Genomic DNA, 20,773 nt, shown 5'->3' on the forward strand with positions numbered 1-20,773 from the left:
ACATATACATATGCACTTGTACTCTCAACATATACTTCTAAATGTGCTTTTGAAGGGTTTCTATCAACTGTGGATGTAAGGCTTCATGGATGTCAGATTGAAGGTTTTACTGGTTGAGGAGATCATTGTGGATTAAGGTCAATCCAACCTGTGCTCTCTCTCAATAACGTAATGGTTATGAAAGTGAAACACAGGCTGGTTGAATTATGTAACAAAAATGTAGTACAGTAGAACCGCAATTAACCGAAATGGTTCCATAAATGAATGAACACAGGGCTAAAATATAAGTACAGTACGTAATATCTAAACTCTAGAAAGGGGCTTTTTAAACACATTGTAACATTTTTGTCGCTGAAATAAAACACCTAGACATTGTTTTACATTCAATATTCCTACACACCGTGGTAATACATTGGCTATTTTTAGCATAGGATAGGTTATCTGAAACGGCATTCCCCCCTTTATTGTGGTTATTCGGGGTTCTACTGTACAATACGTTTACTTACATCAATACATTTTTTTAAACCACCCAATACTGCTGATCTGAATCTGCTGTTCAAAGAAATATGATTATATTGCTTTGAATACATACTTTGTAATTTTTTTTTTTATGAATGCTTAGTTTAAGAAGATATTTTTTTTCCTACCACTGCATGGAAATAATCACATAGAGAAACATGTAAACAGTACGCAAAATAGCTCATTGCCGCTCTAGAGCAGGAATGATTTCCCTGTTGTCGTTTCTAGATCAAACACAGCCGTTGATCCGGTAAGTTAGTTAAAACCGATAGGAAATAACATAACCTTTAAGAAAGCAAAAATAACTTAAACGACATTTCATATACCTTAAAAGTTAATCTGTGTGTTATTATAAGTTAATGAAGGTGGTAGGAAAAATGTTGAGTGTATTACGAGCACAAACGGTCATTGCCGCTCTAGGAATGTATGGTCACACTCAACTAAGCTTCGTGCAGCCATTTACAGTTCTCAAGCGGCAATGACGTACTTTTCGCTCTTAATACACAAATAGCTATTTACCAATCAGTCTTACTAGAAATAATTATAAATGGTTATAACTCATATCAGAACCCCCCAATATCCTTATATTCAAGTGAATATAATTTTCCTCCAACACTACGCTGTAAGCAGCTGGTTTTTGTATTCTTTGTGGATCATAAATTAAAAAATGGCTTGTTTTAGCTGCACTTTTTCAAGGATGTATAATATGAGTTTCTTCTATTAGCTCCATAAATCATGCTATGCTACATTATAAATAAATAAAAAATACCCACGTAGTGTATTTTCACTAAAATATAACACTTAAAAAGCAGTAAGGGTTTTATCAGTAACATCCACTTCACAATAAATATTGGCAAGGTAAAACGTTACGATTTAAAAATTGGATATTCATTTAAAATAGTGTATGTAAAATAATGCAGTAATTGTAAGTAGGTTGTCAATAAGTTGTGTTTTACTCAGCCTGTATATTTGTTACTAGTAGTGAGGCGTAAAGTATCGTACGCTACTCTACGGAAAGGTGTTAACGATCCTGCATGAAATGGTAATAAGTATATTTCACAATAAGATTTTGCTTATCGTGATGGAAAATTAACGCACACAATAATCCCTTTTATAACAAAATCTTACCATCACAAAAAATGAACTTAAAACATCTTAAACATATTCTATACTAGGTTAATGAATTAAAAGAACCTTGAAAGTTTATTGACAGATGGCTAACAAAGTTCTGCTGAAGGGGGGTAATCCGTCCTTGACTCAGGGTTAACCCTAACAACGTTAGCTGCTAACAGGATCAGCTGATCCATGTTTTATATCCACGGACAACATCCGAATCCGTTAGTCCAGCGGCAGCCATGGAGTTTTTCGATGGGGCCAGCTACAACCTCTCCTCCCCTGTGGCTATGGCCAGGTATGTCTACTTCAGTTACAAACCACACAAAAATTTTTTTATATGTCCTGATACAATGACACTCTTTATTAAGGCTACATAGCTTGTGTATCTCAGACCAAGTAAGTGAAAGAAAGAGTTTGTATTTAATCAGGTTGCTCATCAAGACTATCCTTTTTTAATTGAGTAAGCACATATTGTATTGTAAATGCAGATTTACAGGATTTCTGTCCAAAGCTTAAATATTTCAATATTATTTCTATGTACCATAGTGTTTCCCAGATTTTTTAAAATATGATTAATTTTCAATAATTAATTAATAATAAATAATTTAGTATGCTTCATAATGTCATGGTCTTCAAAGATAACTAAGTTTTTCATAACATTACGTACTAGGTGTGCGGTCTCAGGTCCGCCAATTGAGCATAGTGAACAAAATAGTTAAAAAATAATCTTTTATTCTAAATAAAATTTGAATTAAAAAAAGTACTAATTATAAAAGCGTTTAATGATGAACGTCATTGACCTACGTCGTGGTCCTATTTCACTTCCTTCCCATAGCATTTTAGGATTACCGCAAAAAAATCTGTAAAATAGTGCACCTCTTAAAAAAACAGTGGTGGTTTCCAAATGCCCTGTAATACTTTCTCTTTATTCTTTGATCAAAGGTTGTCACATGAGTGGTTTTTCCTTTGTGCTGTATTTAGATTGTATATTAGTTTGCCAACAATGCTATGATTCTTTGTTTACATCCACGATGTTATCTCGTAACCATCATGGCAACTCAAAGGCTGATGCTAAAAACATAATGTTGGTTTTAAATAGTACAGATATTTTTAAATTGAAATTTGTTTCTTTTATAACATGAACACTGTTTGTCAAAATGACTCTGGAAAGTTTGTATTAAATAGCCATTAATGAGTTAATTCTGATTACATAGTTTGCATATGGTCCGGTCTAAGAGAGCCTCGCTCGCTCCACTCAATTATAAAGGTCTCCAAAGATAACTTGTTTAAACTTTTGAAAATTTGTGGGAAATTCTTCTAGAGAATTGATCTAGAAGGAATAAAATGATATTGCTCCCAAGCCTATAACTAAAGTACTTTGTTTAATATCGAACAAAAGAACCGCAGTTCTTATCTGTTGGATGTGTTCAATACCTTTTGTGTAACATATCCCAGTCTGTTTAGTAATTTCTGCCTTCACTCAGAACAAACACACACAGAAACCACCTCGACTTAATCATATCATAGATACTGTGTATTCGTTTAGTACAGATTTTTGTCTTTAATCTTCTAACTACATATCTTCTATATACTCAATACAATAAGGGTTTTGTCTGTAACATCCCTTTTTCAGTCGTCCTACTTAACCTATTATTACGACTGTTTTGTCATTTTAAAGCTTATGATCTAGCGGAGGGACGAAGGGTAGTGAAAAATATTATTTCCTTTACAGTAGGGCTTCGCCGCCCTTGTGTTTAATTTCTAGAGTTCACTTTCAAACATGAAGTGATGCTGACAAAACTACGGTTTAAATGTGAATTGTAATTTAACACGATCTCTCGCACCCCCCACACTCCGCTGTATGTATTGTCAAGCACCATGCGGGAGTGTGTGTGTTAACAGCTAAATGTTTAACCACAGACAGGTTGTAAACCAAAGGGCGGAACAGTTTATGACAATGAGAATAGGATACAGAATAAAAATTATTAATTTAAAATTCCCATGTTATTCTTATGGAGAATATTGTAAAATGTTGTAATTGGCTTGTTTATGGATATATTTTGATTTGATCAAACTTGGCGAATTTATTTATTTCATACTAAGCTATTAGATATTTAAGACTAGATATTAGTTTAGTAAGCACACTTTATTAGTTTCCCTGTAGCAGCTAAGCTAGGTACTCGTTAAACATAAATGTTAATTTAATAGATTGATTGAAAATCAATCCAGGCAAATGGAAATTAGCTTAGTCCGCAGGTTTTGGTGCAGCAGGAGTATTTTATATATAAGTTGGTGAACGGGATAACTTGAGTAATTACTGTACGATTTGGATGAAATTTGGCTTGAAGATGTAGGGTGGGATAAACTTAGATGAGTTTGCAAACCAGCATGATTGGACCATGGGAACGAAATAAAAATTGATTTTTTTCTAATTTTTGACCCCCAAAACATAAAATTTCCCGATTTTTTTTAAATTATTTTAAAGCGCTTAAAAAAATGATTCTGTATTTGGAAGGGTTTTCCCCTTCCTATTTCCTTTTTCCTCCATTGGCTTCGGAGGAAATTGAAAAAAATTTAATTTAAAATTCCCATGTTATTTTATGGAGAAACTGTTTTAGTATGCTTTTTTATGAAAATATTTTGATAAAACTTGGCAAATTTTATACATTTTATACTAAGCTATATTTTATTAAAAACACACATTATTACCATCCCTGTTGCAGCAAACGTAGGTTAAACCTAATGTTATTTAAATTAATTTAATTGAAAATCCAATCAGGCAGGTTTGCTGCGGTGTGTGTATTTTTAAATATTTTTTTTACATACTAGTTGTTTCAATAAAGCCAGTTTTCTCCAAACTATTTCACGCAAAAGCCTCTGCAGTGGTACATAATGACGTTCTAAATATGAGTATTATTTTATGTCAGTAATTGTCTGGGCTTGTGCATTAGTTCAAGGTTAAAACAAAGCCATATATAAGATTACTTTTTTTTAGTTGAATATGTTCCCTACGAGCTGTCATATATTCCTTTTTCTCTGGGAGGTGAGGATAGTTGGTAGTGGATGTGTGTTAATACAATAAACACAGTCAAAAGACCAATTTGAAGTAATAGCCCTCAATTATTGATTCAATTATATGAACAAAATTAAAATATTTCCTATCTGGTGCTTTGTACCTCACTCAGATGATTGCAAAAATATAACGTTTTTGGGAGAGGTTCACCCTTACAGTTTAAAAAATGATTATTTATGTTAGAAAATATTAAATAACAAACATATTCCAATTCCATCTATTCCATCCTCTACAGTCGGGACCACCTAAGTTTGCAGGTGTAATGAGAACCGTGTGGTGTTGACAAATCTAACAATACCATTGATTTAAAAATATTGCTTTGTATATTTTAATTAGTGTTGTCAACGGGCGATGTGGCAACGTCGCACTAGCCTTGTCTTGTGATTGGCTGCCACCAACTGCAAACTTATGTGGTCCCGACTATAGGTAAAATGTTATGCAAAATATTTTTGTCTTGTAAAGTAGTGGGATAAAGTTATTTTATTGCAATAAATAAGAGCTCAGAATTATACCATCTCAACTCCTAAGCTGTTCACATCCCATATTTCAATTCCAGGATGGGTCTGGGAGGAGGACCGCGTATGCTGGGCTGGAACGTCCCTACGGAAGAGCTCGTCCACATTCCCCAGCATTGGCTCAAGTACCAGGCTCCGGAAGCTATGCAACACTACATGCTCGGCTTCATCTATGTCTTCTTCATGATCATAGCTCTCGTCGGAAATGGACTGGTCATCTGGATTTTCTGCGGGTGAGTATCACTGTTAACATTGTAAAATCCACATTCTGGGAAACTTACACCTTATATTTATTTAATACATCAAGGGGTTTGTCATTAAACGCCTCTACTGTTTTAAAGCCTATTTTACATGGAGTTTACAACAATCAAAAACTGTGGCTAACTTTATTCAAGTTTGGCACTATTTGTAAACTCAGGTGAAAATAGGACTAAGAATAGGACTGTAAACATATTTTTTCCAACTTACTGTGGAAAACAAAATTTCTGTAACACTGAAAACCCATTAATTACTCTGAACATGTTTCCAACAAATAACTAGCATTCTTTGGATTGTTCTAAAGTTTTGTTTTAGACACAGGTTAAATATTCTGGTGTAAACACGGCTTAACGTTGGTGCCGGGTAAAGCTAAAAGAGTTGTTTCTCCCATAAATCAAGACGGTTGACTGTAAAAATAAAGAAATAACTTAACTAAGCTTTACATAAACACAGCGAGCTACAAGTAGGCCTACAGTGTATTGGAAATAGTTTTGAAATAGTAGTTAATTTTGGTTGTACTGTCAAGTAAAATACATGATAGCTTCTGGGCAGTTTATTAGCTTGATATTTGTAATGGGTTTTAGTATACTCATGGTTCCCGTATCAGATGTTAAGTAACAAATCCCAGGAACGAGTACAAGATATGTGTCCAGGGCTAATTACAGCCTTTTTTACACAGGGGCACACATGTGTTTCCATTCAAACAAAAATTTGAAAAATTCCTCAGCCTGAACTCCATGAAAGAAGAATTAATTATTTACACACCTTTACATTGCCAATCTAAGATTTTTAAGAAAGTTTGGTAAAAATAAAAATAAAAATTGTATTGGTAAAAATGTATTTTTATCATAGGATTCAAAGTCTGAATATATCTTTAAAACTTGTAATAACATTCCTTAATAATATCTTATACTATAATTTTCAATACAGAAATATTTCTAAGAACTTGCAATTTACAAACGTTATAAAGAAAAGAATTGCAAGCGTATTTTATAAATATCTTAGAATCAATAATTTTATAAATTACATTTATCACACATGCATTATTAACTGATAATCCTTAATTAATTTAAAATTAGCTTAAACTCGTAGACCACAAAATTAAAGCATACCTTTATCATTTGATTTGTCTCCATCATTCATACTATAAAAGTCTTCTTTGCATTATCACTTTGTATTTTTTATGTATCTAATTTTAAAATTCTAAATTTGGGAAAATGCATAAATTTTTAAAAACCACAGCCTAATCTTAAAGCTAAAATTGTTTTTTAACTCATTCAAACACCTTGAAGTAATCAGCATATCTTAAAATTTTAAAAATACATCTGTAAGCCTCAACATTGCCTTTAAGGCTAATGAGTTAAGACTGAGCGCAGTGTTGAGCCACCTTCTTGCTACCCTTGGAGCCTAGACGACCTCCACGTTTCACTCGGGGAAGATCAGTCAGATCATCAGTTGACTCGTAAGAGGTAGAAGAGACTGAAGAATCCTCACAACAGGAGCAAGAGCAACATGAACAGCTGTCGTCACAATCTTCAGATTCTGAGTTGGTCGAGTGAGATGTGTAAGTTGTCTGAGAATCCTCACTTCCAGACAAGCTAGTTCCACTCTCCAAGGTAGATTCTGAGTCCGAGTCTGAGGTGTCTTCAGAGGTAGTTTCATCTTCAGAATCAGAAGAAGAAGCGGAATCAGAAGTTCCGGTTGAACTTGATGACTCTTGTATTGGTCTTGCTGAAAACATAGTATACAATATAAGAATAAGGGTTGAATCAGGTATCAAACATACTCCTGATAGATCTATTACAGCTCAATAACACATCACGTTCAGAAACTATACAGAGTGCACACTGTAAAATTTACCCTTAACTAGCAAGAAAAATTTCACTAGCTGGCCAGCATCCTCTATGCGTTACAGAGGACATAAAAAACTTGATAAAGGAGGACAACTTATAACATGTATAGCCAGTTTATAGTACCTATGTTAATCTATAGTGAGAGTGTGCTTGTGTCTTGTCAAAAATAAATTTGTTATGTTGAAGTTGTAACTATCAAACGAGAGTATACAAATCCACTGAATCAAAAATTGGTATCGTAAACCATCTATCCCAATAACCAACACAAAACGTTTCAACTGTTACATTCTTGTCTATAGATGGTAAAGCAACATTTATCCAGAAATATGCGTTATGGTGTTCTTGGATATCAAATAAACATCAAAACCAGCTTAAAATGAAGACAAATTTTAAAATATCTGGTTTTTACTCTTTTGAACTTGCAACACATTTTTAATGTCACTCTCATAATCAGTGTACTGCGAGTAGCGAATTTGATATTGTTTTGATCCATTTAAGGACTCTATGTTGTGGATTTACCTGGAGCAGATTTTCTACTGTTGACTCTATAAAACCCACGACCTCTGCCTCTGCCACGACGTCCTCTTTGTTCTCTCTTAGTAACAGGAGACGATAGGTTCAGCTCATCCAGTCCATCACACTTCTCTAGCACCTGTGAAATAAGTTAATGTTAACATTAATGTTGGCAATAGAAAATTTATTTACAACTTTTTAACTCTGACTTTTATGTTAGCATTTACATTTTACATTTTGTTCTCTACATGTCAACATATTGTGGATATAATTTTGTTAGATACCATCAACATTATCGTTCCCATTCATAGAGTTGTAAGACTATACACCGGCTAAAACTCTTCACCTGTTTACAAATTCTTAGCGTAAAGAATGAGAATGTACAAGATTACATACATCGTTTGGCACTTCCTCATCAGCACTCGGAGATGAATGGACGGACACGTGTCAGTTGTAGTCAACCACTCGGAATCTGATAAGGCTGCATTTCTTTCGCTAGCCTGTACGATACATCAGCCACACAATTACACTTTACACTACACAACACACTTTAATATGCAACCTTTTTTTTTATGTTAGATTGGACCATAGGTGTGGTCTGTAGCTCTGTACACGTCATCCATACACACACACACACACACACACACACATCACTGTGAAAACCACTTTTGGGTCCAGGGGGACCCAAAACGGATACAGTATCTGTATCAACTCAAAACTCAAACTCAACAATTTTGACAAAAACATTGTTAAAAGAAACCACTTCCATTTATAAGATTACAGATGATAATACAATTGTAAATAAGTTTGTTCTTATTATGGAAGTGAATTTGTATTGGACCTTTTTCAATGCTAAATTTCAACCTTTCCCTCACAAAAAACATTTTAAAATGCCAGTAGCACTGAATGAGAGACGTTGGCCACCATTTGTACTAAGGGAATATTACATTGTAGACATTGTACTTAGCAAATTGGAAGTAGGGGATTGTAAGATTGTAATGAAGCCATGAGCCAATGAGCTGTTTGATTCTTTTAGTTGGTGTTTCTAGCTTAGTGGTAGAAACACAGAAACACACGACATGTTCATACAGCCCTTCTTCTATATTATCGGTAATAAATTCAGTAAAAGAAAATGTCCTTGACTGAGCAACAAGTACAAGTACTTACGTCATGAGGTTGCACACTAATATTTTTTCCAGTTATTTTCTTTTTTGAAGAGCCTCTACAAGAGAAAAAAATGTTTAAGTTAGTAAGGTAAAACTTGTTGTTTTAGAGACTATAGTACGGTACAAAGAATAAATATTTAACTTAAATAGCTTTCTCTTAACCTGATCTAAATAGTAGTTTACGCAACGATTGGTAAAGATAGTGTTAATGACACGAGTAGAAAATTTAAGGTGCGAGCCTTGGCGAGTGTCTTAAAAACTTCTACGAGTGTCGTTAACACTATTTACGCGAGTTGCGTACACTACTTTACCTATGACAGTGTTTTAATTACTAAAAATTACTTATCATTAACTTCTAAGAGAGGTCATGTTTTCGTTTATAACCTCTTTTATGCCACTTGACAGTGATGCAATGAAACATTGTAATTGCACCACTCAACAATTAAATTAGGCTGAACAGCTGATTAGTTGAAGTTCCAATCATTACAATTTTACTTCTTCTCTCTCAATCCTTGAACCTCATTGGTCCATTACTCGAGTTGTTATGAGTAAAACCATGCTGTTATGAAAGTAGGTAAACAATGCTGTTATGTGAAACTTTTCAATTCTAAGAACTGAACTGAAACGGCTACTTTAAAAAACGGTCGTAGGTAAAATGTCTTAAACTGTTCCAGGAATTTTCTACCACACTGTTACTCTATTTTTAATAAGGTAACTTGATCAAATTTAAAATTTTTACAATTCCAAATTAATGTTATATAGTTTTTGCTTTATTTTAATAATCGTTTATTTTAGGATCACTCACAACCCCTCCCCCTGAAATCCTTCCACCCACCTTCCTATACTCTGATTATCGAAAGAATGTGCCTTGTGGAGCGGCCGTGTGGTGAGTGAGTTTGAGTATAAACATTATATTTCACAAACTTGTGGAAACGTAACACAGAAGGTTAGAAATTTCTAATTAACGGTGTTTAAATAATCAGTTAAGCACGTTTTCAGCGCATGTTTTAAATATTTTTTATCTTATTCCGATTCATATTAATTTTAATTAATATTTGTAGTTATATTTGTAAAAAAACACAAATCGCAATTAAAATTTTGCAAATTCGTGTTTTTACAAACATAACTACAAATATTAATTCATCGGAATATGATACAAAATATTTCAAACATGCGCTGAAAACGTGCTTAACTGAATATTTAAGCACCATTTACTAGAAATTTCTAACCTTCTGTGTTACGTTTCCACAAGTTTGTGAAATATAATGTTTATACTCAAACTCGCTCACCGTACGGCCGCTCCGCAAGGCATATTCTTTCGATAATCAGAGTATAGGCGGGTGCGTCCCCAGGCTGAGAACCACTGTTTTAAAACATACTGTAATAAAGTATTAATTAATTAGCCTCATTTCTCACCTCTTTTTGTCTTCATTTCCATTCTCCTCTTTATTGACGGCTATATTTGAAAAAGACTTGATGAAACTCTCTACAACAAGCATAACAACTAATTATTCTATTGGCATCATATAACCAACTCAATAACATGGATGAACCATTTCTTTCTCATTTCTATACTTCCATATAGCATAAATTTTTCTATCAAAAAGCTCTATCGGGTAAACAGATTATAGAATAATCCATATCTGTGAATTTTAAAGTGTATTTTTATTACCAAACAACCCAATCATTAATCGTATAATATTTGCACTAGTAATATTTCAAATTAATCGATTTAAAACATTTATTATTATGTTTTTTTAGTAAAATTCCCACCTGTCTTACGAGAATAAAATTTCATGTTGTAGCCAAACTTAGTTTGGTGTTAATAATTAATATCATTTTTAAGGTCTAAAAGTTCTGTTGTTATTCTAATTTTAATAGATTGTGTGGATATAAGGTTACTACAAAAACCAATTGAATCATCATATATTTAGTTTTCTATAGCAATAAAAATTCACATTTACCTGAAAGCTCATGTTTTTCCATGCTGATATGAGATGATCTAGGCTTAGACTGATAAGGGCAGACTGATAAGGACTTGAGGATTGTCCTTGTGCAGGTCTAAACCTACACATGATCCGGTTTTGTACTTTGGTCTTGGGCTTTATGAAGCCTGGGCTTGGCCCTATCATACTATAATATTGTTTAGAATTTGTTTGGCTGGTACCGATTAAACATACCAAATTACAAAATATTTAAATTTGTTGCGGTCAGTTTTAATTAATTGTTTGAAAGAATTTATTATTTTTAAAAACATATTTTTATAGGATTTGCCCTTATTTAAAAGATTGCATAATTTATTTTCATCTGAACAATAGCTTTAGCTACCGGTACTTTTAAAAATTTTTTGACCTACAAGGGGACAAACTATTTACAATCTACATATGTCTTCGTAAACAATTTATTTCAATTTTTATGATTTGTTAGCAACTTTGTCCATACAACAAATTTTTAATCCATGTGAGTTTTGTGTATACAAATGATATTTAAAACCTAAGAATATATTATTTTATTTTGTTGTGTGAAATTATTGTATTCATAACCAACACAACAGTGTTTCTTTTATAATTTTAACACAATAAGTTCCTTTTCTGAGGTAGTTTCATTTAACTATTTTTGTAGATAAAATTATTATATTTGTTTGATTTAAAATTTTTAACTCTTTTTATTCTTGTTCAAATAAGTTAAAACAATTGTTTACTTGTTACATTTCTAGAATGACACCTTTTCCAGACTGCAATTTATCCATTTCTACCTTTTCTCTTCCTTCAAATTCCTTCTTCCCAGTACAAAAATTTCAGTAGAAGGAGTGCCAAATCAGCTGAGCTACATTATCACATAATGTGTAGTAACCTAAAATGACAGTTATATTTTAGTTACAGTAAATAGAAAACTGTTGATATTGTTGTATTTTTCCAGTGCACGAAATCTTCGTACTCCCTCCAACATGTTTGTCATCAACTTAGCGCTCTGCGACTTCATGATGATGCTCAAGACTCCCATCTTCATCTACAACTCCTTCAACCTCGGGTTCGCCCTCGGCCAGACAGGTTGTCAGGTATTTGCCATCATGGGATCACTGTCGGGGATCGGAGCTGCTGCTACAAACGCTGCCATCGCCTATGACCGATACAGGTAGGTTAAATAATCTGAGTAAGCCGAATAGCTTGTAGCTAAGCCAAACAAAATCAACCCTCCAGAATATATTGTCTTGGTTTCTTTATTTACAGTATGGTTCTTAGGAAAAATAAATAGAATAAAACTTGATTATATGGAATTTATTTTATTTATATCCTTAACTTTACAATAGCAACTGTTACAAAAAAACATCGGTTTTTACTTAAAAAAAAAAAACAAAAAAAACAGGTAGTAACTTGTTTATTGTTAACAGGCCTACAAAGAAAAGTTGGGAGTTTGTGACTCATACTCAAGTCCAAACAAGATGGAGTCTGAAGTCCTCTCCCTATAACTGAAACACCAAAAGCAATAAAATTGTGTCTCAGTTACAAAATCCTAATTGTAAATTTTACATATTAAAACACATAATTCCAGCTGGTTTTAAAGGTTCCTTTACTAGGTATATTTTACCCTACTTATCTCTGTGACCACTTACAACATTTTGCCTCCGCTTCTACCTATAGTGAGTGTGCCTCCATCCTCCACACCTTGTAGCATTTAGTCTTGCCATTTCATGTTCAATCTCTGCAGTGTTCTAATAACTACAGAACTTAACACAAATTGTCAACACACAATTTATAAGGAAGTGTTTTACTAGTATTAACACTGTGATTTTTTCAGTACGATTGCACGACCTTTGGATGGCAAGATGTCTCGAGGGAAGGCATTCATGTTCATCCTCTGTATCTGGATGTACGTTACTCCATGGGTGTTCCTACCAGCCTCACAAACATGGGGACGATACGCTCCTGGTAAACATACTTAAATTTGTTTACAGTATTTTAATGTGGAGAGTTTTGATGAATCATTGATTGAGAACAATAGTCAAAGTTGGAAAATTACTTAAGTAAAGCCTCCACAGACACTTAAATATAAGTTTAATAAGCAACAATAAATAGGCCTGATTCTGAAGAAAATAATAATCTTAAAACAGAAGATAAGATAGGCATTCTTTGTTGTTAAAAAATAACCCAAATGGACACTTTGGGGAAAACAAACTACAAGTTATACCCAAAATGTTGTAAAGACATTGTTTTTTTTTATCAAAATGGAAAATTTCAGCAATAATCAATTGAATAACAGTAATGATATTTTTCATTTTTTTCCAGAGGGATACTTGACAGCTTGCTCATTTGACTACCTCACCAACACAGACGAGAACAGGTTCTTTGTACTGGTTCTGTTCTGCATCTGCTACGTCTTGCCGATGAGCTTGATTGTCTTCTTCTACTCACAGATTGTCAGCCATGTTGTCAACCATGAGAAGGCCCTGCGAGAACAGGTAAGAAAATGAGTATGTGGTCTGTTTTTACTTTTCCTTTATACATAGTGTATGGATGGAGATATTGTTGTGTGACATTGGTTGTAATGTGATTACAATTTTGTCATAATCTGTATGATTTGAGGAGATATTGCATTCATTTCTTAACTTTGTCAAACATCTAAGATTGGTTTTCAAACTAAAGTGTAACTGATGATCCTTCAGGCAAAGAAGATGAATGTTGAATCGCTAAGGAGTAACCAACAGCAACAAAGTCAGTCTGCGGAGATCCGAATTGCCAAGGCTGCGATCACAATCTGCTTCCTTTTTGTTGCCTCCTGGACACCATATGCTGTGCTCGCGCTCATCGGAGCGTTTGGGGACCAGTGAGTATTTTAAAGCATATTTAATACAATATAAATCAAATAAACAGATAAGAGTTTATAAGACTGTAGTTTATAAATCTCATTCAAACACTTATAATACCTATTAATAGAGAGCAACTAATCCTCATATGAATGGATTAAAGCGTAGCATGGATTAATAAATAAATGAATAAGATTTTTATTCACATAAAGATTGTTTCATACATCTCAAAACCCCAAAGTATCAATTAAGGTAATACTGTAATCAATCAATCACATAGCCTGTCCTTCGCTTAAGAAAATATAAAAGATATAAAACTTTTAACATTTAACGTGATTTAACCCCATAATGTAGTGTTTGTACTATTAGTTCTGTACATATTAACACATATGTACTGATTTATGATGTGTTCCTTTCAGATCCCTGCTGACACCAGGAGTTACGATGATTCCCGCTCTAACCTGCAAGGCAGTTGCATGTATCGACCCGTACGTCTATGCCATCAGCCACCCTAGATACAGGTGATGATTATAACAATTGAAAATAAAGATTATGTCAATAGGGAGGATAGTGCAAGAGGGACAGAAAACTGAGAGAACATTCACACGCTATTCTTGCTATTCACTGAATAAATATACTGCATTATATTATACCAAACAGCAGTTTTTTATATTATTTCACAAAATAATAAAGTGTTGGGGACTGGGGAGGGTCTAAATTATTTGATTTATATACCATCATAACAGGATACAATTTGACAACTCTGTTGGAATTACCAACAAATCTTTAAGGGAATATTTGAGATGTTTTTTGATCAAGGAAATTTCAAAATAAAATTTACCATAAAAATATATTTCTACAAGTTTTATACAAAATTTTATTTTTGTTATCTAAAATTAATTATTTTTAAACAATTTTTTTTAATTTTTAAGAATTTTTGCGACAGTTGTGGAATTTCAAGAAATTGTCTGTATTGTTTCATACAAGTAAAAAATAGGAATCTATAATCTTTTTTATCTAATCATAAATATTTTGCATGTATTGTAAAACTGTTTTGGTAAGTTTTCCCTGAAAAACTGTCCCACATGTCCATTCATATTCCTCTTGCAAAAATTCATTTACATTCGTTACAGAGATTCCTGATGAACTGAGCTTTTAACTTTATAAAATACTTTTGGTGAAGTGTCACAAAACAGATAAAGAGAAATTGAATTTATTCTAAAAATAGCCATACTATAAAAATTATTTAATTGAAGGCTGTAGGTGTAATTGAATAAATTAATCTTCCCGTGTGTTTGCAGGATTGAGTTGGCTAAACGACTTCCGTTCTTGGCTATAAACGAACACGCTCCGAGTGAAACAGTGTCTACTACCACAGAGACCACTGCTGCCAACACACCAGCTGAGTAAAATCTTTTTGGTTGGCAGAACTGCATCTGCTTGCTGGACCATTATTCTGGATTTTCTTTCGATGCATAAATTCTATTTAGTCCCATTTAAAAATTAGTTGTTTTCAATAAATCATAAGACTGTTGAATATTTTACTTAACCATTGTTAGTAATCGCTAGTCATTTGAAATAGAAGTTAAACTTACTAGAGCTCTACATCTAGTTACCTTTGTGTTGATGTTAAATTTTATTCAAATTTTAAATCTTGTGATTTGAAAGCAGAAAACAAGTAACATAATTAATTGTAATTAATCTGCTTGATAGCAGTAGTTACAATAATTGATGATATAACTACAAAATTATCCTTCCAATTGTACTCATGAAAAAGTAAACAAAATTTAACGGTTTTTCTTATATTTTTTTATATTTGGTTGTATAAAGAGCCATAGGCTATGATAACAATTTACCGCAAAAAATGTACTACTGGTACTAAAAAGTATCTAGCAAAATAATATCTTCTACTCATATTTTGTATGAAATTATGCATGTTTCATGGCTAAGATTTGGACACAGAACATTTCACATTTACTTTATTTTGCATGTAAAATATATTTTTTCTTATGTTTTATATTGCACAGCAACGTAATTATGAGGACTATGTTTGATAATTATTTCGTAGTTATGTTTAGTTAAGGTATGAATTACTTATCAAGCTTTGTATCTTTATATTATTGTGTATGTTTTGTTTAATTTAGCATATATTTTGGTATTTAAAATTTAGTTTGTAAATTAATCTTTTTATGAAAATAAAGAACTTTATTGTCTTGCACTTTGATTTTATTATTATTTCCTCAATGTTTAATGTGTTTTTATAAAAAAACTTTCAATGTTTTATAGTAAAAAAAATTATAAAAATAATAGTTACTAGGTGAAACCCGTTGAAATCTATACGGTTGCTTTAAAGGCTTACGATAATTCTTCTAACTGCGACAGAGAGAAATTATAAACAATTTTAGGATTTAGCATTGTTTAAAATAGCTACAAAATATGGTTGATCATTCAATGAATAACATATTTCTTATACCATCCTCATAGGTGTTTTGTTCCTATGTTAACTGGTTTCTCTTCTTTTAAATGAAGTATAATGATGAAGATAATATTTAATGAATATAATAAAATGAAGAATGCTTTTGGAAGAATCTTTAAATAGTATTAAAATTGTATTGGTAAATCTTTTGTAGTACACACTTCTGGAATTTCATCAGTGTTAATTAGGGCAGATTAAATCTGTGGTCCATTCTCAGGGCAGAGCAACTAGTTTTATTTTACAACATAAGTAATGGACCAATGAGGTTCAAGGATTGAGATGAGAAAAGAAGTAAAATTGTAATACTTAGATCTCAACTTATCAGCTGTTGAGATCAATTTAATTGATTAAACCTCACCAAAAGAAAAAAAGACTGGAGAAATATTTTTATGTCAAATCAAATAAAAACAGCTTTTAGGTAAGGAGCTATCATAACTAGGTGGCGTTTGCAGAGGTATTCACAAAATTGAGCGGAGTCATCAATGTTCCATATTGTTACTAGCAGAGTACCCGTCCTTCGTGCGGGGTTGGCATATAAGTTTAAAGTGCTTATCGCAGTTATATAGTACTCAAACTTTGCGTTTGCAATGGGGGAGGACAAAGTTTGATAAAATTTGCTTCTTTAAATTGACGGTATACCAATGGTATTACACATCTACCATAGCCATAATGTTCTACCACTACCACTTCACCTAAACGATAAAAAAAAAAATTATTACGAATTCACAAAAAATCACAAATTATTCATGATATTCAAAACATAACACTGTATATAAACAATCCTACTATGACAGTTCTCATTGCGTATCACAGTTTTTTGTTGCTACTTAGTTCAAATTAGCTGTTTACATAAATGCAAAAAAAATTATAGTGCTGCACCCTATTGGTAAATCTTATAACTTTTTAATGCTTTTGTATATCATAGAACCAACTTTTTTAGTTGAAACAGCTGACTAAATTCTTTAATTCTTTTAAATATGAATACTCATAAGGTTAACATGGGGAACTACAGAGCCACTGTGGGGGAGTCTGAAAAGATTTTTGAGATAAGAATATGCCTATATGTTAATCGGGAATGTGAGCTATCATCATGCCAAATTTCAGCCCAATCCGTCCAGTGGTTTATGCGTGATTGAACTTCAAACAAACACACAAGCTTTCACATTTATAATATTAGTAAGGTTGGCCTTCGCCATCGAGCTTCATAGTTATTTTTACCAACAATTTTAAGTGAAGAGAACATTTGTGTAAAGATAAATATTGGTGTAATTAGATTAGCTACACGTTGATTCGTAAAAAAGGGGAGTAAAAACACAGAGATGTAATTTTAGGCATTTTCGGAGACCTGCATTTACATTTTAAGTTTAAACCCTCAGGGTTAGTCATCAACTTATTCTAAAACAGGGTGGTACAGATGTAACTTTGAAATCAACCCTTTACAGTTTCGAACCCTACCATTTTTGCTACTAATAACTGCATAAGAGGGCTTTATGTGATGGTTAGAGTATAAGCGAAACCAAGAAATATATTATCGTTACAAAAGTTATATTAACATTCACATTTGCAATGATTCTAGCGTTTAAACCATAACCCATGTGTTACACGTTAATAATTTGTATAATCAATCGGAAGGTGATCGAAGACGAAGATTAAGCCGTCGAGTTTTGGCTAAAATTGCTGTGCTTACTAGTCGTCCTTGATGATCTTAACAAGATGGAACTATTTGCTACGTAGCGGCATTTCAAACACATCATGCAATTCACAATTATTCACTCCTCAGCGTATGGGTGATATGTAAATTTTGTTAACATGTATTCAAACTAATTTATATCTTTTTTTTATAAAAGCTAATATTAAAAATTCTGTTTTTCTCAAGTAAGCCAATCACATAAAAAATTTCAACTAAGACACTATTATTTACAAAGCTGTGTATTACCATGTAAACACATAAACTTTGTTCGCATTAAAACACTTGATTCTGTTATCAAAAACTCCACAAGATTCATACTAACTAGAGGACCCATGCTGCTCTGCTGTGTTGGAAAAAAATCATATCCGGGAAATAATTAAATTTATGATTTTTGATTGAGTAATACAGTATCTTAAACATAACTACATCAAACGATCAATAGCTCAAATTAAAGTCTATTATTACCCATGTAGCACAGATGGTTGGGCCAACATTGGCCAACTGTGGGGACAGTTGGTCGATGGTTGGTTGGAGCTTCCACAACCAACCAACCGTTGTCCAACTGTATATTTCATAGTTAGGCCAACCAATATTTACAACTGTGGACCAACATTGGTTCATTGTTAATGATATACATTAATATGCATTGCTGGGTATCATACATCAAGCCAACCGTTGTCCAACCGTTTTTCACTCCGTTGGACCATAGTTGAGTTTACACAACTTTCATTCTCTGGATCTAGCTTTCACAACATAATTATAATAATGCAAATATATTTTCCTATTCTTTAACTTATTTGCAACAATTTAAGTGGAAAGAGTAATTAATCACATAACATAACAGTCAATTATAATAGCATTAATAATCTAACAGTAATTAAATCATCTATATTCAAACCCAGTATCCTCTCTATAACTCCCAAAAAAAAAAAAATAATAATAATAATAATAACTACTTATGATGCCTTAAATGATTAACAGAATCATATTATACTGTGTAGTATCAAAAATGTAAGTATTGCGACCATTGCAACTGTCGGCTACTCTTTCACCACTTGAAAACTCTCTACAGCAACAATCACAGATAGCTCAGTGGTATTGGTAAGAGGCTCATAAGTCGAAGGACCCGGGTTCGAGACCCGTCTGGGCCAAAAACTTTTATTCTAGTTTTTTTTTTCAAAATTTGTTTTTATGAACTATTTAATTAATTTACTCATATAGTAATTATACTTTTCATAATAAATATTTATTATTTTGTGTGAAATAAAACGGTTGGTTGGATATAAGTTGTGTTATGGTTAGTTGGCCATCAGTATTTTTGGATGGTTGGGCCATTGTTGGACAATGGTTAGTTGGATAACAGTTTAAAGAGGTGACATTTCTACCGTTGGCCAACTGTGTGGCTCCACAATTTACCAACGTTGGCCCAACCATCTGTGCTACATGGGTAACTGATTATTTTGAGTCTAAAACATATAAAAAACATAAACAATACTGAACTCATTGATTTTTAATCATAGAAACCCCTTATAAAATATAATTTTCCTCTTGATTGTTCACCTTGCGTTTGCTTAATTAATAAATTAATTTGAATCAATTATGGCTTAAATAAAAGCCAGTATTTCAATGCAGGTTCTTAGACCAAAATATATAGGATTGTATAATTATAACTGGTGAAATACATGTTAAATTGAAGTAAGAATTCGAAAATAAATCAAATTTATGTTTTTTGGTAGAGTAATACAGTAGATAAATATGCCGATCTTGATGTGAAGTCTTTGCGTGCATACCTTCAATTTGAGACCTCGATCATGAAAATCGGTCAGGTAGAAGAGCTAAACAAACTCGGAAAAGATAAAAAGATAAAAAAAATCATATACTAATTCACAAACCAATTCATCAGTAATATAGGGGTCACTAAAAATATTACATAAGGTTTCCAAAAGTAAGCCTAGAACAAGCCTCCAAACACAACTCCGACTGTTAATTTAGTTTGATGGACTCATAGCAAACATGTTTGTTTTATTATTCAAAATGGAACTGTCAATAAACGTCCAAACAAGAGATATTAAGGCTATTAGCATTGACTTTCATTGACTTTAGTACGGTTCAGGCTAGTGTCGTCATTCGATTATATTATGATCTATACCGTTTCTGTACTAATATACGGGAAATAATGCTATCAGCTATTTCTGATCTACTTCATTCAAAAGTCACCAGCTGATCTTATGCCTTTGTTTATGTGTCAAATACTGCTTCCATAAGGATTGCATTGAAACTTTGAGGGCCCGTGTGGCGGATTCCTAAGATATTTGTTTGATGCCATATATATATATGTTGGCACTCACCGATATGGTATTTATCACCATGCAAAATTTAGAAACAATTGCTTCAGCCGTCTATGAGAAGTTTGCTCTATTACGAAATGCATAAGAGTCAACGTATAAGAGCTTCGCTTGCTCCGCTCAATTAAGTCATATAAAAACATAATCATTTTAAATATGCTTATGTTCTTCTTTTATCCAAATACTGTAATTTTATTCCATCATAAAACAGTAAAGAATGTTTCCATTAAACAGTAATGATTAATGCATTACTTTTGGTAAACTTTTAACTAGATCGCCTTATTATTTCCAAAACAAAGGAGATATGATTATCAAACAAGCATACAATTAGTTCTAGACAATCAGCAGCATATCTTCCAGAAAAGATACCATTTCTATCTCCCCAGATTATCTAGAGTTTATAAAACTTACTATTCGTGGCCCACTCTCACAGCTGTTTCGGTGA

The 20,773-nt window shown here is 32.7% G+C and overlaps 2 protein-coding genes across 2 annotated transcripts; one reads left to right on the top strand and one right to left on the bottom strand.

Moving 5' to 3' along the window:
- The first annotated feature begins 1,862 nt into the window (after positions 1-1,862).
- Positions 1,863-16,033, top strand: LOC129004298 (opsin, ultraviolet-sensitive-like). The gene is made up of 8 exons (XM_054432829.1): positions 1,863-1,930; positions 5,265-5,456; positions 11,933-12,148; positions 12,812-12,942; positions 13,300-13,472; positions 13,677-13,837; positions 14,237-14,338; positions 15,119-16,033. The coding sequence occupies exons 1-8, from the start codon at positions 1,875-1,877 to the stop codon at positions 15,225-15,227; spliced, it is 1,140 nt and encodes a 379-aa protein (XP_054288804.1). The 5' UTR covers positions 1,863-1,874; the 3' UTR covers positions 15,228-16,033.
- LOC129004299 (uncharacterized) lies at positions 6,813-11,023 on the bottom strand. The gene is made up of 5 exons (XM_054432830.1): positions 10,978-11,023; positions 10,430-10,499; positions 9,015-9,069; positions 7,854-7,986; positions 6,813-7,212 (listed from the first exon to the last, which is right to left on the bottom strand). The coding sequence occupies exons 1-5, from the start codon at positions 10,997-10,999 to the stop codon at positions 6,842-6,844; spliced, it is 651 nt and encodes a 216-aa protein (XP_054288805.1). The 5' UTR covers positions 11,000-11,023; the 3' UTR covers positions 6,813-6,841.
- Positions 16,034-20,773: the final 4,740 nt, after the last annotated feature.

This window comes from Macrosteles quadrilineatus, unplaced genomic scaffold (assembly GCF_028750875.1).
Source record: "Macrosteles quadrilineatus isolate MER2022 unplaced genomic scaffold, UCM_ALF_1.0 Scaffold_9__3_contigs__length_116548681, whole genome shotgun sequence".
Classification (NCBI taxonomy): domain Eukaryota; kingdom Metazoa; phylum Arthropoda; class Insecta; order Hemiptera; family Cicadellidae; genus Macrosteles; species Macrosteles quadrilineatus.

Excerpts from the sequence above, each read along its gene's own strand:
- LOC129004298 (XM_054432829.1), top strand. The coding sequence starts at position 1,875 with ATGGAGTTTTTCGATGGGGCCAGCTACAACCTCTCCTCCCCTGTGGCT. Across the intron at positions 12,149-12,811 it reads ATCGCCTATGACCGATACAG|TACGATTGCACGACCTTTGG; the intron begins GTAGGTTAAATA and ends TGATTTTTTCAG. Across the intron at positions 13,838-14,236 it reads ATCGGAGCGTTTGGGGACCA|ATCCCTGCTGACACCAGGAG; the intron begins GTGAGTATTTTA and ends TGTTCCTTTCAG.
- LOC129004299 (XM_054432830.1), bottom strand. The coding sequence starts at position 10,999 with ATGGAAAAACATGAGCTTTCAG. Across the intron at positions 9,070-10,429 it reads GGAAATGAAGACAAAAAGAG|AGGCTCTTCAAAAAAGAAAA; the intron begins GTGAGAAATGAG and ends TTTCTCTTGTAG. Across the intron at positions 7,213-7,853 it reads CAGTAGAAAATCTGCTCCAG|CAAGACCAATACAAGAGTCA; the intron begins GTAAATCCACAA and ends CTATGTTTTCAG.